This window comes from Dromaius novaehollandiae, chromosome 4 (genome assembly GCF_036370855.1).
Source record: "Dromaius novaehollandiae isolate bDroNov1 chromosome 4, bDroNov1.hap1, whole genome shotgun sequence".
Lineage (NCBI taxonomy): Eukaryota > Metazoa > Chordata > Aves > Casuariiformes > Dromaiidae > Dromaius > Dromaius novaehollandiae.
This window is the reverse complement of record NC_088101.1, coordinates 63,487,729-63,505,307: the sequence shown is the minus strand read 5'-3', so window position 1 is coordinate 63,505,307 and position 17,579 is coordinate 63,487,729. Positions and strand designations below refer to the sequence as shown.

The 17,579-nt window shown below is 42.9% G+C and overlaps 1 protein-coding gene and 1 long non-coding RNA gene across 6 annotated transcripts in view; one reads left to right on the top strand and one right to left on the bottom strand.

Moving 5' to 3' along the window:
* Positions 1 to 1,846, bottom strand: part of LOC135328280 (uncharacterized) — a 30,486-nt gene extending 28,640 nt beyond the window's left edge. The window contains exon 1 of the long non-coding RNA XR_010389093.1: positions 1,419 to 1,846. This is a non-coding gene — a long non-coding RNA (uncharacterized LOC135328280). The remainder of the gene's footprint in view (positions 1 to 1,418) is intronic.
* TBC1D1 (TBC1 domain family member 1) overlaps positions 644 to 17,579 on the top strand; it is a 118,691-nt gene continuing 101,755 nt past the window's right edge. For 2 of the 5 annotated variants that reach the window (XM_064511308.1, XM_064511307.1), the window contains exons 1-2: positions 933 to 1,215; positions 8,706 to 9,221. In XM_064511308.1, coding sequence (XP_064367378.1) covers positions 8,805 to 9,221 — 417 coding nt within the window. In that variant the 5' untranslated portion in view covers positions 933 to 1,215; positions 8,706 to 8,804. Of the gene's footprint in view, positions 663 to 930; positions 1,216 to 1,912; positions 2,009 to 8,705; positions 9,222 to 17,579 lie in introns of those variants that run through there. The other 3 variants (XM_064511304.1, XM_064511305.1, XM_064511306.1) reach the window with 3 other exon arrangements.

Genomic DNA, 17,579 nt, shown 5'->3' with positions numbered 1-17,579 from the left:
CTGCCCCGACCTCGGAGCAGGCCGAGACCCCAGCAGGGGCTCGCCCGCTTCCAGATTGCTGGCGTAGGGCTGGTTCAAGCTTTGCAAGCAAAATTTCCCCTTAAAATACTTCTTTTCCTACTTTCCATGCTCACAACTTCTGCTATCACCTGCCTGTCATTACAACGTGATGTTATTACAGCAACACGACAGCAACAAAACGACATCTTTTCTCACTCCTTTGGGAAACGCACCGTTCGGGCAGGTGCACCGGCTCGTGCCAAGGCGACGCTCCTCCGGAGGGATGAGCCGTCTCCGCAGGTGCCCTCGGTCGCGACATGGGGGCCCACCAGTCGCCGCGGCCTACTCCGGCCCGGGAGGGCCGCATGCACAGACACACAGACAGGCACCCCCCCGGGCAGACTTGCCCCGTTTCGGCCCCGCAGCCCTTCCCGCCGCGGCTGCGGGAGGCGCCGCGCCCGGCCGCCAAGGCCTCCTGCACCCCTCCCGGCCCGGCCCGGCCCGGCCGCCTGTTGCTATTTTTACGGCGCAGGCGGCGCCGCGGGGGAAGCGCTGCGGAGGGCGACGGCGACGGCGGCCCCTCCGCCCGAGGCCGGGCCGGGCCGGGCCGGGCCGGGCCTTCCCGCCCTCCCGCGGCGCTGACCGGCCCGGCCCGGCGGCAGGTAAGAGCGGGCGGGCCGCTGTCCCCGCGCCCCTCTCCGTGCCGGGCGGCGGGGGCGGCCCGTCCTGCCCGAGCGGACGGCGGCGGGGCGGAGAGGAGGGAGCCCGCCTGCCCCCGCGGCGCCCGTCAGAGGGCTCCCGCCCGCCTCCGCCCGCCGCCCTTAGCGGGCACTCGGCAGGCGACGCCCGGCGGCCCTTCGCCGCCGCCCGGCCCCGGGCACTGCCTCGCCGCCGGGCGTCCCGCGCGGTGAGTCGCCCGCAGCGGGCAGCTGCCGCGAGGAGCCGGGCCGGGCCAGGCCGCTGCGGCCGGCGGGGCGCGGAGCAGAGCAGAGCCGGGCGGGGGCAGCGGCGCTGCGGTGGCGTTGTGCTTTTTTGGAGGGGGGAGGAGGAAGGAGGAAGAGCGGGGTTGCGCTTTGAGGAAGTGAAGCCGTTCGCAGGAGTCATCAGCCGCCCTGCTGCAGCTGCTGCGCCACGGTGATAGATGCGGGCGACCCGCCGGATCCGCGCTGCCTGACCGGACCGCCGGAGCAGGCGCCCCCGCCTAGCGGGCCGCAGGTAGGCGCCTCTCGGCACGGCCCCGCGGGGCCTCGGAGGCTGCCGCGCTCGTCCCGGGCAGGGGCGGCGCGGGGAGCCGGCGGCGGCAGCGCACCTGTGGCGGCAGCGCCGGGGCCGCGGGCCGGGGGGGGGGGGGGGGGGTCTGTCGCGACGCGGGGCGGCCGCAGCCCTCCCGAGCGCGGCGGGGCACCCGCGTAACTTACTCGAGCGTTGGGGTGCCGCGGTCTCTCTGTTTTTTAATTTTCTCATTCTTTCCCGCATCCGTCAGCACAGCGCCTTGGGGTGCAGCCCCTTCCGCAGCCCGCTGCTCCCCCTCGGAGCAGCGCCCTAACTTTCCCCACAAAGGCGGCAGCAGCCTCCCCAGCGCACCTCGCTCCTGCAGTGAACTTTAAAGCCCCCGCAGGTCCGCGCGGTGTTTTCGTGGCCCCCCGAAAGCACGTGTTAAATCGGAAAGGGAGTGATCTCTTGAAAATGCCCTCGTGAGAGGCACGACACAAATGTAGTTATTTATAGTGCAGTTTTATAAAGACCGAGACCCTGTGCGCTGCGCTGCGTTTGGGAGCCAGGCTGACATGGCAGCGCTGCCCGGGAGCCCGCGGCAGTGCAGATGGTGGGATTTGAGCCTGCGGTTAAGCCCAGAGATTGAGCGAAACATTATGGGTCAAAATTAATAAAATGTACATCTCCTGAATCACAGATGCCTCTGATCTGATGGACATGGTTGTACCATTAGCACTTGTAAATGATGAAATAGAAAATCACCACTGCTTGATTTACAGAAAAGCTGAAAGTCGTAAGTAATATACAGAAACACTGCTGTGAGAAATACTTGCAGGTGAGAAAAATGACAAGTCAGAAGGTATATGTGACACATTCGGTGATTTGTTGATGATTTGGCATTTTTTTCACTTTATAATTTGGTTAACTGAAAAGTTGGATGCAGGTATTTTGGCCATGGATATGCAACTGAATAAAATGGAATTACATTCAGGACGTAATTTACCTAGCATGCTTGCTTTTATGAACTTTTATTTATTTATTTTTATTGTGCTGCATTGGTAGGGCAGCCTGATACTTTGTTTGCATCAGTGTAAGGCTGACTCAGAAGTATTAATGCTCTAACCTCAATCATCAGAATATTAATTTCTGTGGACTGTAGTGAGAAAATAGTTCACTATTCCTGTCCTGGACATCTGTTGCTATTTTCTTTGTTTGCTATTTGTTTATGAACTTGTTGCTGTATATAACACAGCCATGAGTATATTGCTGTGGTGCTGGCATTTTTTAAAATTAATACTCTGTTTAATTATTTTTAACCTATTTGAGGAATAAAATGGATGCTGGCTGTACTGATAAATATTTTAAGTGTGATTATTACCACAAAGATAAAGGATTTGCTCGAAGTACAAGGTGGAACATTATTCAGGGTCACGTCCAAAACTTCTGAGGGTACTGAAAAGACTCCGTGAAAAGTCAGGATTTAATGCAAGTGTAGGAAAAAAGAAAGGAAAGTAATAGTAATTTATGAGGAGCATAGACTTCCGCACTTTCACATGATGCTACCCACAACAGCCATAGTTTCAGAAGGAAGCAACAGATAATAAGTTGCTATGAGATAAGAAGAAGAATCTCACAACAGAAGAGCACCTCATGACTCCAAGTGCCAGACTGAATTGAGTTAGAACTATTTGAAAATCTAAAGCATCCTTTGGTATGATATCTAAATAGTCTTAATTAAGTATACAAAACAAGGCAAAAGCATTGTTTGAGGCCTGCAACTAGCTGCCCTAGAGAACAATCTAATGGATGCTGTGTTGTGATACCAGAGAAGAGTGATTTTATGTGTATTTCAGTGAAAGGACCTCTTCTGAGCAGCAACCATATCATGACATACCTCATATATATTCTCATTTGTATTCTTCCATATATCCTGTAAGGTGGGTAAAGAAATCTGTTGGCATGGGTGAAGACAATTTAAATCTCAGTCGGGGATCAGACTGAGAGGGAGAGGAGTGGTATTTAGTTCTGGCCTGCGCTCCGGAGTTCTGGCTGCAGGCCAGGGCTTTCCTCATAATCCTCCAGTACTGCGATATTTCTGCTAAAATAATCAGCAGCGAAGTGCAGTCGGTACCAATGCCTGTGCTCCATTTGTCAGGAAGGCTCAGGGCTAATGCTGTGTGGAGAAGAGCTAAACAAACTTGCACTCTTTAAGACCAGCTGTTCTTCACAGGACCTTGCTATACTGTTGGAAGTTTTGCTTACCTTCTTTGAGGTGAAAAAGAAAACAGACTTGTGAATAAAAACTGTCAGCAGCCTGACATGGAGTAACTGTGAAATTGTTTCCCAGATGAACTGCTAAGGTTTAGGAAGTTGGGGTCTTTCTGTTCAACAACTCACAGGCCAAACTCCGTATTTAATCTTTGAGGTGCTGAAGCTCTGACTGCTTCCTTGCTTGATACATCTCCTGACCTCATCCGTTTTCCCAGCACTCCAACTCCAGTGTTCACCCACCAGGGGAAGAGCTGGGGGAGAGTGAAAGGTTGCTTTGATCAATTAGCAAAGGTTAGGATCGCAAAAAATTGTTTTGATCAAGAGCCTGAGACTTCTGGATGCATCTTTGGATTGAATTTAGTCCAGTCCAGAAGAAACAATGGATAAAGACTCTTCCCCACTGTTGCAGCTGCTGCTTTTTTGAATCATATGGGTTCTGTCAGTTTGGAACAGTCTCTCCTCTGTCTTTGTATTTTTTTTCTGTGTTAGCTTGAGTTCATCCCAAATCTCTCTGGCCTTCCCCCAGCTGCCAGAACCTAATTTCCAGTACCCCACCCTCCCAAGGTAATCATACAGTCTGTTCCCCACACCCCAAAAGAATCTCCTGCTGAAACGCGAAGCTGACCTGGCCCCATCTGGCTGAACTACAGCCCAGACCCTGTGCTTTGTCCTTATAATGAATTCTTCTTTCTCTTGAGAGGAGAAGAGTTTTGAGAAATACTGTCCTGTGTTATCCACAGGTACTCAGACAAGCACCTGTGTCCTTCCTGCCATCACACCAACTTCTCTCTGAAAGCAACCCTTTTAGTTTCTAGTGGTACAAAAAGATGAGGCTGCAACTTAATTTGGGTGAATGAGAGCCTGATGTTTTTGTTTTAAACACAGTATCAGATTTTGCTAGACCAGGACTACCAACATTGTGTTTGCATGCTAACTAAACCTGCTCCTGTCTTGTGAGAAGCGGTTGGGTTGGTCAAGCTGAAGGAGAAGCTGAGAACAAAGAGCACATGTGCTCCTGTGTATCTTTCACATTAGCAAGTAAGTCTGGTGTCTCCTAGGACAGAAAGTGGGCTTAGATTTATTAATATGGCTTTGTAGGGTTTATTAAGCATAATTCTGCGATAGCTGGCTTGTGATAGCCTAAAAGTGTTGCTGGGCAGGCAGTTTTGAGTCGAGCATGCAGTATACAAAATCTGTTCCATTATTCTGCTGTTCTTATTCATGTCAATTTACTGCAATGTCAGTGAAATAAGAATGAGATCATTGTCCTTGTTTAGAAACATTTACAGTTAAGGTCTAAATCTCATGAACAGTGACAAGTGTGGAGACTAGGGAAGCTACATGCATTGTTTCGTGTAAATATCCTATGTGCCAGTTTGCCTGGCTGTTGTTATGCTGATACATAGCAAATACAGCTAAATCAAAGCAAGCTAAACAATGGCAACATTAAGATACAGTTAGGAGAATATTAAGATTCCTTACAGAGACAACAGTCAGGCTGCTAGCTGAGGAATGCTACTGTGTGCATACACCATATGCTCTTCTCAGCTGTGAGTGCGAGGGCAGAGGAGATACTAAACTTTAGAAGATGCCGATGGAGGAGAAGAAAAGGAGGCTGTCCCAGTAATGTCACTGAGCACTGAGAGAGATGAGAGAATAAACAGAGACATTCTGTGTGTGTGTGCTGAGCAAAGCCTGGCAGTCTTCTCCCAGCCCAGAGTAACTGGGCCGAATGGCACTTCTTACAGCTGTCACGGGAGGATTACGGGGTAGGTGGAGGGAAATGAGCGAAGAGCTTTGTTTTATAACTTTGCTGTTTGCTTTTGGATTAAAGGTCAAATAAGCATTTGCTTTGAAGAAGCTGTTTGTGAGTTAATCAGAGACTTGGGAGAAAAGGAAACTTCCTTGAGCGTGTTGTGTTAATGTGACTGGTAAACAGGGGTACTGCACCAGCAGCTCCAGGGCTCACGGGGATGAACTGCGTGGTAGCAACCAGAGATGGGCGAAGGTGCCACAACTCCATGTGGCAGTCAGGGCTGACAGAGAGGGGCCCAAAGCACAACTGCTCTTTAATCATAATGTGCGCTTGATTTTATGTCTAGGAATAGGCCTGTTCATCTTAACAGAACTATTCTTAGGTCTAAATTAAGCATGAATATAAATACTTAATGGTCTTGAAGTAAAACCCAGTCTTTGGTGTAAACTTAAAGCATATCAACTTCAGTAATACGAAATTCATATAATTTTGGGGGGTTGCTTGAAAATTAAGGTAAGGACAATATTTGGAGGAAATAACAAACGGCTGGGAAAAAGGAGACAGAAAAGTGGTAATGTGAGTGCATTAGATGAGGAAACCTGATGCTGCTAATGCTCAGAGCTCCTGATGTGCGCTGAGAATCTGCACTTCTAGTCCCTCGTATTGCTAGAAAAAAAACAGCATTCTGACTTCTAGTTAGCTGTTTTGATTTATTATTACCAACTGTTACTCTTTAGAAATAACAAATGCAGACACTGGAGCATTTGTTGTTGACTTTGCAAGGTATTTATTTTTTTAAAAAGAGATGAATGCCAAGAAGCTTTGCATTTATATTAAATACATTCCAGCAGTATAGTGTTTGTTGAAGTATTGCAAAGCATTACCCTGTTTTTTTTTTTAATACTGTTTAGTTCTTAGAGTTATCACTTAAAATAATATATTATATTCCATCATGATACTTATTCCTATTTGAAGCTGCAATGCTTTATAGGTCTGGGATAAAAGTGTGGTGAATGAACGCTGATACTCCAAATGAAACTTTTCTCTTGACAAGTAGACTTAAATGAGGACAACTCTGTTGCATGTTCACATGCATTTTATTTAATCACATTTGAAAAACAACTCTGAGAAAACAAAACTGAAAACTATGGTTTGAACAAAGAGTATGTGGCTCATAGGTCATAATCTGCCTAGTGGCATAGTCCTGATTTCAACTGAGAATGGAGTTTTCTTAGGCTTGTTATCCAGAGACTGTGATGTTCGCCACTAAATAGTGAGAACACTGTAACATGTTACCTCAATTTTCATGCTTTTTGGACCACACACGATTATAGTCATGGATGAATCCAGTCTTCCCTGCAGGTTGTTGAACTATATTTCCATGTTATGGTTGAGGAGAAAAAATTCATAATAGTGTGTCAAAGAGGAAGAGACAATTTTGGTTCCCGATGGAAGCAAAATTGTAATCATGTTATAGCATTCTGTTTGATGAGGTGTAAAAATGCTTTGTGAACCTGCTATCCCATACTCTGCAATGTATTTGTAGTCATTGTATGAAAGGAGATGCTTGTTTTCTTGCTTGTTTGTGAAACAAAAAGATTTTTAAAACATTTTAGTATAGTTAAAATGAGGCATAAAAATTCTGTGTTTACATGACTCTCCCTTCCACCCCCGCACAGACACATGCATGTGGATTTATAAAAAGGCTAGAACTCTGTGAACGCTTCTTAAAAAGTTGTCCTACACATCTAGAATTTTACTTATTTTATGATACTTTCTTCGAAGCCTACACTGTTGGATTCTCTAACTAAATTTGTGGCATCTGTGGAACCAGTAACGTAGCCACAGAGTTCATTTGTCATAAGATGCAAAAAAATCCAGAAAAGTAAATCTACCTAAACGTGTGGTTCCTAGAGTTCTCAAGTTTTTAGTTTACAAAACTACTGCAGAACCATTTTTTCCCATTTGCTTATTTGCAAATTAGTTGCATTTTAAACATTTGTTTAGTTTAAAATATATTTCCAGCTTGAAATTTTCTCCAGAAGTTTTTTTTATCCTAAATGTTAAAAGTTTGTGTTCATTTTCCACATAGTGCAGCACCATTAGAAACTCAGCTTGAAAATGTTTTTAGAAGGACAAATGAAGGACAAAGTTTAATGAAAACTCATGAGAAAAATACTGCTACTTTTTGATCAGTTTTGTAGACGAGCAAAGGCAAGAAATACTGTTGTCACAGTAAACATGCCATTTACTAAACTATTTGTTCAAATATAATTAAAATTCATATAATTAAAACGTATACAATTAAAAGGCGTTCTTGAGACTGCACGTGTTGTTTTTAATAGGTCTTTCATGGGAAGGTTTCATAAGGTTGAGGGTAAACTAGTGTCATGATACTAAAAGTTGGCAGTTATAGGCCTGTCAGCTTCTCTTCAGTCTCGCACAAAATAATGCAACAGCTGAAACCAGACTCAGTTAGTGAAGAGGTAAAACATGATAATATAACAAATGCCAGTGTGTGTGTTTTTATAGACTCTAGGTTTTGCAGAACTAAATTGATAGATAAATGCAGCTGTTTGATTTTGTCACTAAACTTATTAATATGTAATAATAGTAGTAGTACATGCTGGGTATAACAGGGTATTGTAAGGTATTTAACTTGGTTCTGTATGATATTTTAAGAAAAGAAAATGATACAGTGTCAACATGGAAAACATTAAATATTCCTGGCTAGCTGACAGACCTCAAAATACAATCATAAATAATGAATCATCATCTGCTTTTTTTTAGTGGGATGCTGTAAGGATTGTTGCTTATCTGTGCTCTCTGGCAGGTTTAGCAGTGATTAGTTAGTTTACTGTTGTTAGCTTTTTCAGATGACATAAAGATCTCTGGGGTGTAATTTAATGAAAAAGTCTGAATGGTAACAGCAGATGATTGCTTGGCAAACTATACACAGCTAAACAACTCCAAATTAGTGGCCAAGTTTAAAATCATCCACCCTGTGAACAAGAAAGGTAAGCCGTTTTTTCTGAATGTGAAACTGTTTCAGCAAGCATTGACTTCAAATGTCCTGGAGGTTATAATAGCTAACCTGAGTTTTTTCTGTTATAATACAATTGAAGTAACTACATGTGTGCGGACAGGAACAGACTAGAAAGAAGGTGTATTTTTGAGTGTAATTAATCATTAGATGATTAAACAAGGGTTGTAAGAGCAACTTTTAAATCCAGACTGACATTTTTTAGCAGTGTGTTTTAGCGCTATTACGATTGTTGGACGTGAAATAGTAAGATGCAGTATAGGGAAAACATGTTCAGGTAGATTATGGTAGATGATCAGAATATCTCTTCTGATCTTCTCATGGTAATCTATTAAATATTTTTATTACTGACTGTTCATTTTTAATAGGAAATCTAGGCAGTTGTTGCAGCCCTTACATAACTATTATTTTTCCTTTCAGAATTCCTCCGTTCCTTAATTAAAGGAACTGGCCAAATATCATCATTCCATGGACCTGAAATATTGGTGAATTATTCCAGCTTCTCTTCCGGATTGTAAAATGGAGCCAATAACATTCAAAGTTAAAAAATGTCACACATCTAGTGATGTCTCAGTGCATTTCAGTCTCCAGCTTGTTGGTTCTCTGCCAGTGCATTCGCTAACCACCATGTCAATGCTGCCTTGGGTTGTAGCAGAGATCCGGCGGCTCAGTACGGAGTCTGCCAAAGAAGAGCCCAGCACCAGCCAAATCCGGCTTTATGTTTCACCGGCAAGTCTGCAATGTGAACCAGACACAGGGAAAAACCAGCAGTGGGATCCTTTGATTTGTTCAACTTTGTTTGAGTACAAGCCGCAGCATGTCCACAAGTTGATTCACAACAGCCATGATCCAAGCTACTTCGCTTGCCTGATAAAGGATGGAGCAGCAAATCAGCAAAGTGTCTGCTATGTTTTCAAAGCTGATGATCAAACAAAAGTAAGTAAAAAGAAAAACCCAAGCAACCAACCCTCAGATTCATACTTAACGAATTTGTTCTTCTTCTATTATCAAGTGTTTTACAGAGTGTCATGGGAATGTGGAGAAGTCAGCACTAGCTCTTGTAAAATGGAGTTGCTTCTGTGCTGTTTGAAAACTTCAGTGTAAAATCGTAAGGTGGTATTTACAGTTAAAGACTGGATCTCTTTAAAACTCACCAACAGGTTTCGTTTCACTTAATGTCAACAGTTGTACTGAATTTGAACTACTCGGTATGTGAAGTGAAAGGTGTGTAAATCTCTTGTAGGATCAGAGCCTGAATTTCATTGGGTTAGCAAACTCTTTAGTTTGGGTTATGGGCTGAAATCTTGGCCCTCTTTAAGTCAGTGAGAGTTTTTCTGTTGATGTCACTAGGGCTAGGATTTCACCCTTTAGTCACTGTGAACTTTATCTAATGCTAAAGTCAGAGCTCTCACATTTCTGTTTTCCTGAGCAGAGACCTATGTGACTGGGAAAGAGAGGAGCCTCCTTTCTGGGGAGGAGGAGGCATCGGATGGAGCCTCAACACGCAGCTCCCCTCCAGCCCCCAGACAGTGGGGAAGCCTCTTCCTGGCTCCTTAGTCCACAGAGCCTGGCACGTGGTGTCAGAAAGCAGACGAGAGGCCACAGCACAGAGCTGCAAATCTGATGTGCCGGCTGGTCGCTGGGGGTTGCGAGACGGCTTGTCTGTGAGAGTCTCACGCTGTGGGTGACGTTTGGCTCAGTCTGTGTTTCGCACAAGTAACTTCTGGCCTTGGTCGAAAGGTTGCAGCATTAAAAATAGTCAATTTCTTCTTCTGTTGTTTGAGAGTAATGTGAGACAAGGACTCTGATGAGTGAGCAAGGTGAGCAAAATTTGGCACAAGGTGAATGATAGGTTGATAATCTACTGTGGGCAGCACAGTGGCATGACTTGCACCATGTGAGTGTACACTCTAGTTATGTCGAAAAATAGCATGTTGCTAGATGCTCAACTCATAGGAGAAGTCCTGCTGAGGCACCTTGGACGTATTACTTGAATATGTAGTGCACGTGGGATTTATGCCTTCCCGCTCAATAGCAAAACATTGTACAGTTCCAAATCTGTGGTCTCTGGCTTAGAGCTCAAAACATATGGGAAAAGCTTTAGTTAAATCCCCTTAGATAAAAAGGCAGTTCAGTAATTTAGAAGGCAAATATGTTGTAAATCATAAGCATTCAAGTAAGAGATCCTGTCAAGTTAAAATGCAGAATACCAAATTTATGTATGTAAGGAAGTAGAAATAAGGAATATATTTGGTGTTGAATAGAAGCCTTTAAATGCATTTTGCTTATGTGCTCCATTTTGTGGCTTGTGGTTTTACAGGATTATGGTTAGTAAGCAACACCGATCACCTGCAATACATTTTCTTTTGCAAAAATAGGTTGAAAAGCAAGTACTTTTTCCATATTTGATCCCATTTTAGACCGGTTTGAAATGAAAGAGAGCAAATAAGTGGCTAGTTAAATTTTCATCTGTGGCTAAATGTTTTCATATAGAACAGAGAATTTCTGGGTGCCTATTTTAACTATCTAGCCCCAGATCCACACAGCTAGCTGTTCTTTAGAAAACTACACTCCCCCTCAACAGGAAATTGAATTCTAGTCATTTAACTTGCCTTGATTGCAAAGCTGTCTCTCTTGACTTTTCTGCAAGCCACGTTCCTAAGTAGGAGGTAGACATCTAACCAGCATTTGTGGACCTGTATTCTAACAACAGGATGCTGGAAATGTCAAAATCTCCAAACATCAAGCCTGGGGCAATTTACTGAAATCTGGTGTAGTTTTTGAATAATCTACCTGTTAAGTAAGTTCCTTATGTTTTACAGTGTTTTGTTATTCTGCCTTGAGTACTTTTATTTAAATCTGATTAGCTAATTAGTGTTTGTGAATTTATGAAGAGGAGAGAACTGGTTACATGTCTTGCAGGTACCCAGCTTGGAAGCATAGGAGTGTACTGGGTATCTTTGTTATAAACTGAAGGAACTGTTTGTTAAAAGTGACTGAGTTGGGATGAAGAATTTAGCACTAGGTTGCTGCAGCTTATATGCACCTTGAGAAGAAACAAATCTTAGAAATTGGACTTTTGCAGCCTGTGTGACACAGCAGACTCCTATGCTGGCCTTCTTCCTCCCAAGGACAACTTCTCAGCATCTGCAACATCTGCTCTGAAGAATCAAGAGCAGTCTCCCAGACTGAACTGCATCGTCAGGGTTACTTTCCTCTCTGTTGAGCCCCTGATAGACAAAAAATGTTTAGCATATTTTTTTCCATTAGCTTTGGCTGTGTAAAGGAGGCACTGTAGTCCAAATAGGTTTAGTCACAGAGTTTAGGTGCTGATAACAACCCAGTGATCTTTGGCCTACATACTTTTGTGATAACTGCACTTCATCCATTTTTATTAAAAAAAAAAACAGGTTACTGATTATAATATATTGCAAACTACAAGAGCTGCAGTTCTTTGTGTTTTCACAGCTAAATCTGTGGTAGGGCTATATTCAACATAGAGTTCTCAAATTAGCTCAGATCTAACTGAGAATTTGAAGTAGAAGGTAACTGTTCTTTTGAAAGTAAGTTCTGAGTGTATCTCCACATTAGGATAATTAGAATGAAAGAGGGCAGAAGGATGTCTATGGGAGAGGTAGGCTAGGAAGATTAATATATTAAGAGGAAAGCAGGTAAGTGGAAGGCTGAACAGTGAAGGCCTTTGAGTAGGACAACAAGAAACTTGTTGCAGATGGAAATAGCAGTGGAGGTGGTAGAAGGTACAGAAAACCATGAAATAGTCAAACTTTTAGCATCATCATTGTAGAGACTGGAGTTCATTAACTGTAGTTGTACTTCTTTATATGCACATACTGAGCCTGAACATATACTTGATTACAGAGAGATTATCTGTATAGTAAGAAGCATTTTGTTATTGGGAGGCAATTTTTTTGCTGGGTAATTTTTAGCTAAAATCTAGAATTGGTGGGCGTGAGGGGAAATGTCTGTGATGTTTTTTCTGGATATGAATGCAGAATTGTCAGGTTCATTGTTACTCCATTACCAACGTGTCCTCTTTAGAGAAGACAAGGCAAGTAATTAATGCTAAATAATGTCAGGATTCTTTGCTAGGAATCCTTTGTGCTGTTCCTTTAGAAGTGAAAGAACAGGCAGCACCCTATTATATTTGTCTTCATTCTGTAGGATCCTGTATAATTATTTCCATTACGTCAGCATGGCAGTGTATGGCTCACTTGCCCTGCTGGGCTGTACCAGTCAGTAGGGAAGGATGGAGGAAGCATTCCTGGCAAACTGCTGCTTGGCCCCTTACTTGAATGCAAGCATGTGCACATAGAGATCGTTCCACTCCAGTTAGTACTAGCAGGAGTTTGGAGGGGTTTGCACTGCCTAGGGACAGCATCTCTCATGGATTAGAGTTCTCCTTTCTAAGCAGATATGTCATCTATGGGATTTGGAGCCTTCCTTCCTTCCTCATGAATAATCCCAATAAGTTTCCAGTTGTTAGAGATGGTGCAGTTTCTTATCCCATTCTGTGGAGATCCTGATGTGGCTTCATGATTGAGAAATTTCTGCCCGATGATGGAGCTGAAGTGTTAATGCATATTCTTTGTGGGTGCTCAAGAATGGAGCTGGATTACATTATACTGCCTGGGGGAGCTGACAAAGACTACTAGTAGGTCATAGATAGGGACTGTGCATGCCGTGTTGAGCAATAAGAAGCTGCAGCCTTGCTGAACCGCTTAGCTGGATCACTCAGGTGCTGTACAAGTGTAATGGCTTGAACGCAAACATACTCTATACCAGCCTGCATGTCTTCCCAGTAACCTCCTGTCTGAAATTTAAGTTTGACAGACATGTGATGCTGTTGGCATTGTTGTTGTTGAAAACTATTTACATTAAAAAATGTTTGTCCTTTTTTTTTTTGTCCTAGGCTTTGAATGTGGTGGTTTGAAAGATACCGTGTTTGGAACTGTGGGTGAAGTGTGCGATTCCCTTAGTAAGCTCATTCTCCACAAACACAACTCCGCTTTCTTGCTATATGACCCCTTGCTTAATTGACTCTGAGGAATGAAAGAGAAAGATAAGGAGAGGCTAACAGAATATTGTTGCAGGATACCACTGTCCCAAAAGTTACAAAGTAGCCAAAGCATTCCTGAAAAAGAATAATCTCTGCTCCCATTTTCAGTTAGAGAAGTAATTCTGTGCCCCATTATGTTGATCCTTCTTTGGTGCATTGAATGATTTGTTTTGCTTAGCTATGTTTATTCCTATTTGATGGGTGGTTGGGCTGGCAAATGGAGTACTGGTGACTGTAATTTATCTGATAATGCCCTGGGCTAGTTTAAATGTAAGGCAAGCTAAGCTTGTTCTGTCCTTTCTTACATTTTTATATTTATTTTAAATAAAGAATAACAGTTCTAATGTTAATGGTTTCATGGAAATCTGAGAGATGACTCATGAAGTGAAGAGCTAACCTATATTGCAAATGTGTACTTTGGTTTGAATTTACTGACAAGACTGACAGTCACAAGTTGCAGTTGATAATACAGGATAAAAGTTGGCAGGCAGCACTGTCACCTTTATCTAGTGAAGCAGATGCTCAAAATGTTTGGAAGTTTCCCTTTTTCCTTCTGTGATACAAACTGGAGGTTTATAAGATTTGAGCGAGATTATTAAAACTTGAGCCAGATGCCTTGTAAGAAGTATTTATGTAAGATTATCAGTGACTTATATTTCTTCATATCCCAGCTCTGTATAAGAAGTTCAATTTGGATTTTCAAAGGGTTAAGGTCAGTTCTTTTTTTTCTTTCTTTTTTTTTTCCCCAGAAGTCTGGACACAAATTGTCATAACAACCTATAATATATACTCATGTTTATCAGAACTGTTAGCACTATAATGGGAAAACACTGGACAGAACTATTCCTTCCTCTTTTGTAGAGAAATACTGCTCCTGATTTGAGCAGGATCACAGATGCATGTCTGCTTGATTCTTCCAAATCTTCACTCTGCAGGGTCAGAAAGCAGGGGCAGCCCTTGGCCCAGGAGTTGGGCTTCTGTCAGCTGCAGGAGTGCCGACGTGAGAGAGGCAATGTCTGTGCAGTAGTGGCTGACAGGGGCTCCTGCTCAGGACCTGAGCCTGCTCTTTAAGTCCATGGCACTCTTCCCCTCGGTTTCAGCGGTGCCAAATCTATCCCATAGTAGACACAGATAAGCCACATCTCCTTATACTGAGGTGCTTTTAAAAATGTAATATTTGCCCTATTGTTGCACTATTTGGTTACAAGAGTGATCTCTCCTATTGTCTCAAGTCTTTTATTTTTTACCACACTAATTGCATTAATAGTCACTTTACCAAACTACCTTTTAAATAACCTTCACCTACTTTTGAGTTACAATAGCTTATGCACTTAAGTAGATCATGCTGTATTACCTGGAATGCAGTACGCTTTGTTATGTGGTTTGTGATCTGATTATGTACTGCAGAGGCTGGTTTCAGATAATTGAGATTTAGCTCTCTGTGAGGCTGCACAGAGCTGAAGTTGTGAGTGAACTTCACATTATTCATCTATAAAAGGAATAGCAAAAGCCCAGTGAACTCCAAAGCAGTTGTTGTGAGGCTTAGCTTCATGACTGAGTATTCTTACACAACTTATTTTTGCACTGGACTCTAAAGTATGGCCTAACTAAATATCCTTTTGTTAAAAGGACCACTTCCCTTTATTAAAGGAATTCAGGGAAGGTAATGGTAAAGATAGAGGTGATCTTTTTCTACTTTGTGTTATTGCTTGATGAGTCTAGAAAGATTAAAACTTGATTTTTTTCTTTAAGCATAAAACTCCATGGAAGCAAAATGGAGTAGCTGGATTTACTTCGGTGCAGATGAGAGCTGCATTTTGCTGTGTTTTCTCCCCCCTGTTCAGATGTGCCTTTGTTTTTTTGACAAAATTTTCTTAACTGCAAACTGCTACTGCTGTTTTTTGGTTTAGGAAGCGTCTCCCTGTCTCCCCAGTGCTAACTGGAGAAAATCATGTAAAAAATAAAAAAGGCAGAAGGCAAAAAACCCCCCAAACAAATGAAGGATCAAATGCATATTTGCGCACGTAGTTAGTACAGTATATAGAGTAGATCAAACTTTTTCTCTGTAGGTCTTAATAGAGTATCCTATGTAATGCAAACAGCCAGCTATGCTTTAGCCACTGTCACAAAGTAAACAGGGTCTGCACTGATCCTGAGCCTACAGCATAACTGTGACTGCACCAGCTCTGGGCTTGAGATCTGTTCAAAGGATTTGTGTGAATTCCCTTTTCTTTCAGGAGGCTTTGGCAGCTGGTGACCCTGTCCCTAGCAGTATCCATCCCAAGCCTTTATGAGGCTCTTTTCAGAATATAGAGCAAGTTTATGACATTCCTGAATGAAATCATGGCCCAGTGAAGTTTTCCTGTATTCACCTTCTTTTTGTAAGAAATACTGTGTGATTTTCTTCAGCCTCAGCTCCTGATTGCCACATGGAGGAAGTCATTTGTGCAATACCATTACCATTTCCTGCCTTAAAGTCAGCGATAATGTCTTAACAAGGAAGATGAAATGAATCACATAGTTTGTTAGTCAGGGAGGTGCCTATTCCCATTCTAATGGTGACTGCAGCATTAAAAGTGGTATTTTCCCATGATTTCCTCAGTCTGCTAAATCACACAGAAAAAGGTACTTCTGCTGCAGAATGGCTGTTAAGAACTCTTAACATTACTTCAAGAGTATAATATTCTGTATCTAGTGACATGGTTTTAGGACTCTTCAACTTAAATAATATTGAAAGTAACTGTATGTTACTTAATCTGTTACATGCACCTCATTTTAGAGCCAAAGGTCATGCCAAGATTATTCATTGTTCCTTTACTTTTTTTTTATTGTGGATTATAGCAGAAATACAGAACACTGGAACTGAGGTTAAAAAACAATGAACAGATTTGTGATGACTTCTCTTTTGACTACTAACCGTTACTTTAGTCTTACAAGGTCTGACGCTGGTGGTTTATGAAGTTCAGTACAGGTAATGGGATCGATAGGCCATAATATTCAAGCATCCTCCAGTGTTGCAATACAGTTTGCTTCAGAAATTTCTGTTTCACATAGAGAGGAACTGTTGTCCCCATCTTGCAGACTGGGAAATGGAGTACAAAGAGATTGAGACCACAAAAGAATTAAAGTGTCAGTGTCTGACAGTGCTGCATTCAGATCCCATGCCTAATCTCGCAGGACATCTCACACTTACACTTATATTTTTCATCAGTAAAAGATCCGTGCAATTAATGTGCATGCCCAGAACTAATTCTGCCTTGGAAGGATTAAGTGGTTCAATGCCTATCTTCCCTCTGCTTGGCAAAGACTCCTACATCTCCTGTGATTGATCGGACGACACTGAGCACAGAATAGCTGTGTAACCTAGTGACTGGAGCATTTGTGTGGGAAGAGGCAGACCTAGCCTGCCTAGGGGAGCTGAAACTCTCCTGCTGCCTCATCAGAGGAGACTGCCCTGGCTTCCATGCTTGGGTCGTGCTGAGGGGCATGGTGTGTCCTTCCTGTTCAGAGGCAAAAAGCAATAGTGTTGGAGGTTGAAAACGTGTACCTAGAGTAGTCACTCAGAAGAAGGGAGTCTTGTATTCTAGCCTGTTCTCCTCAGGAGCACATATGAAAATTACGATAGCACTGAGAATTTGAGCTTGATCTTCAGAATTGCAGACAATGTCCTGAAGATTCCTTTTTCCGCTGTCTTTGGAAGGCAATAGTGAGCCACTGCAACACCAGAAGAATGTTCCCAGCCAGCTCTGCTTTTGTTGCTTTTTTCCACATTATTAGAGTTGTCTACAGGCTTTGGGGGACTTCCCTGCAGAATTTTTCCCCTTCTTAGGTGCACAGATCTGTCTGCCATTCCCCATACCTCTGGGCATCGAAATTTTTGTGTTGCTTGTGCTGAAAATCTCACTGAGGCTTTCCACACACTTCAGCATGTTCAGTGTACTTGGGCAGAATGTACTGTGTACTTACAGTGTACTTACAGGCAGAATGGCTGAAAAAAGCCTTTGGCTTGATTCAAGAACTGTAGTGTTTAAGAAGATATTTATGAGTTCTTAGTGTCGGAAATGATAATTGCACTGTTGTGCAATGAAATGCAATCATGTATGGTATCGGAATATGAAAGCAAGTGATTACAGGAGGAGACTAAGTATATGTTTCATATGCTTTGATAAAGCTCTTCCATACAGTGTTTGAAGATTTCTTGTTCTATGAATTCTGTC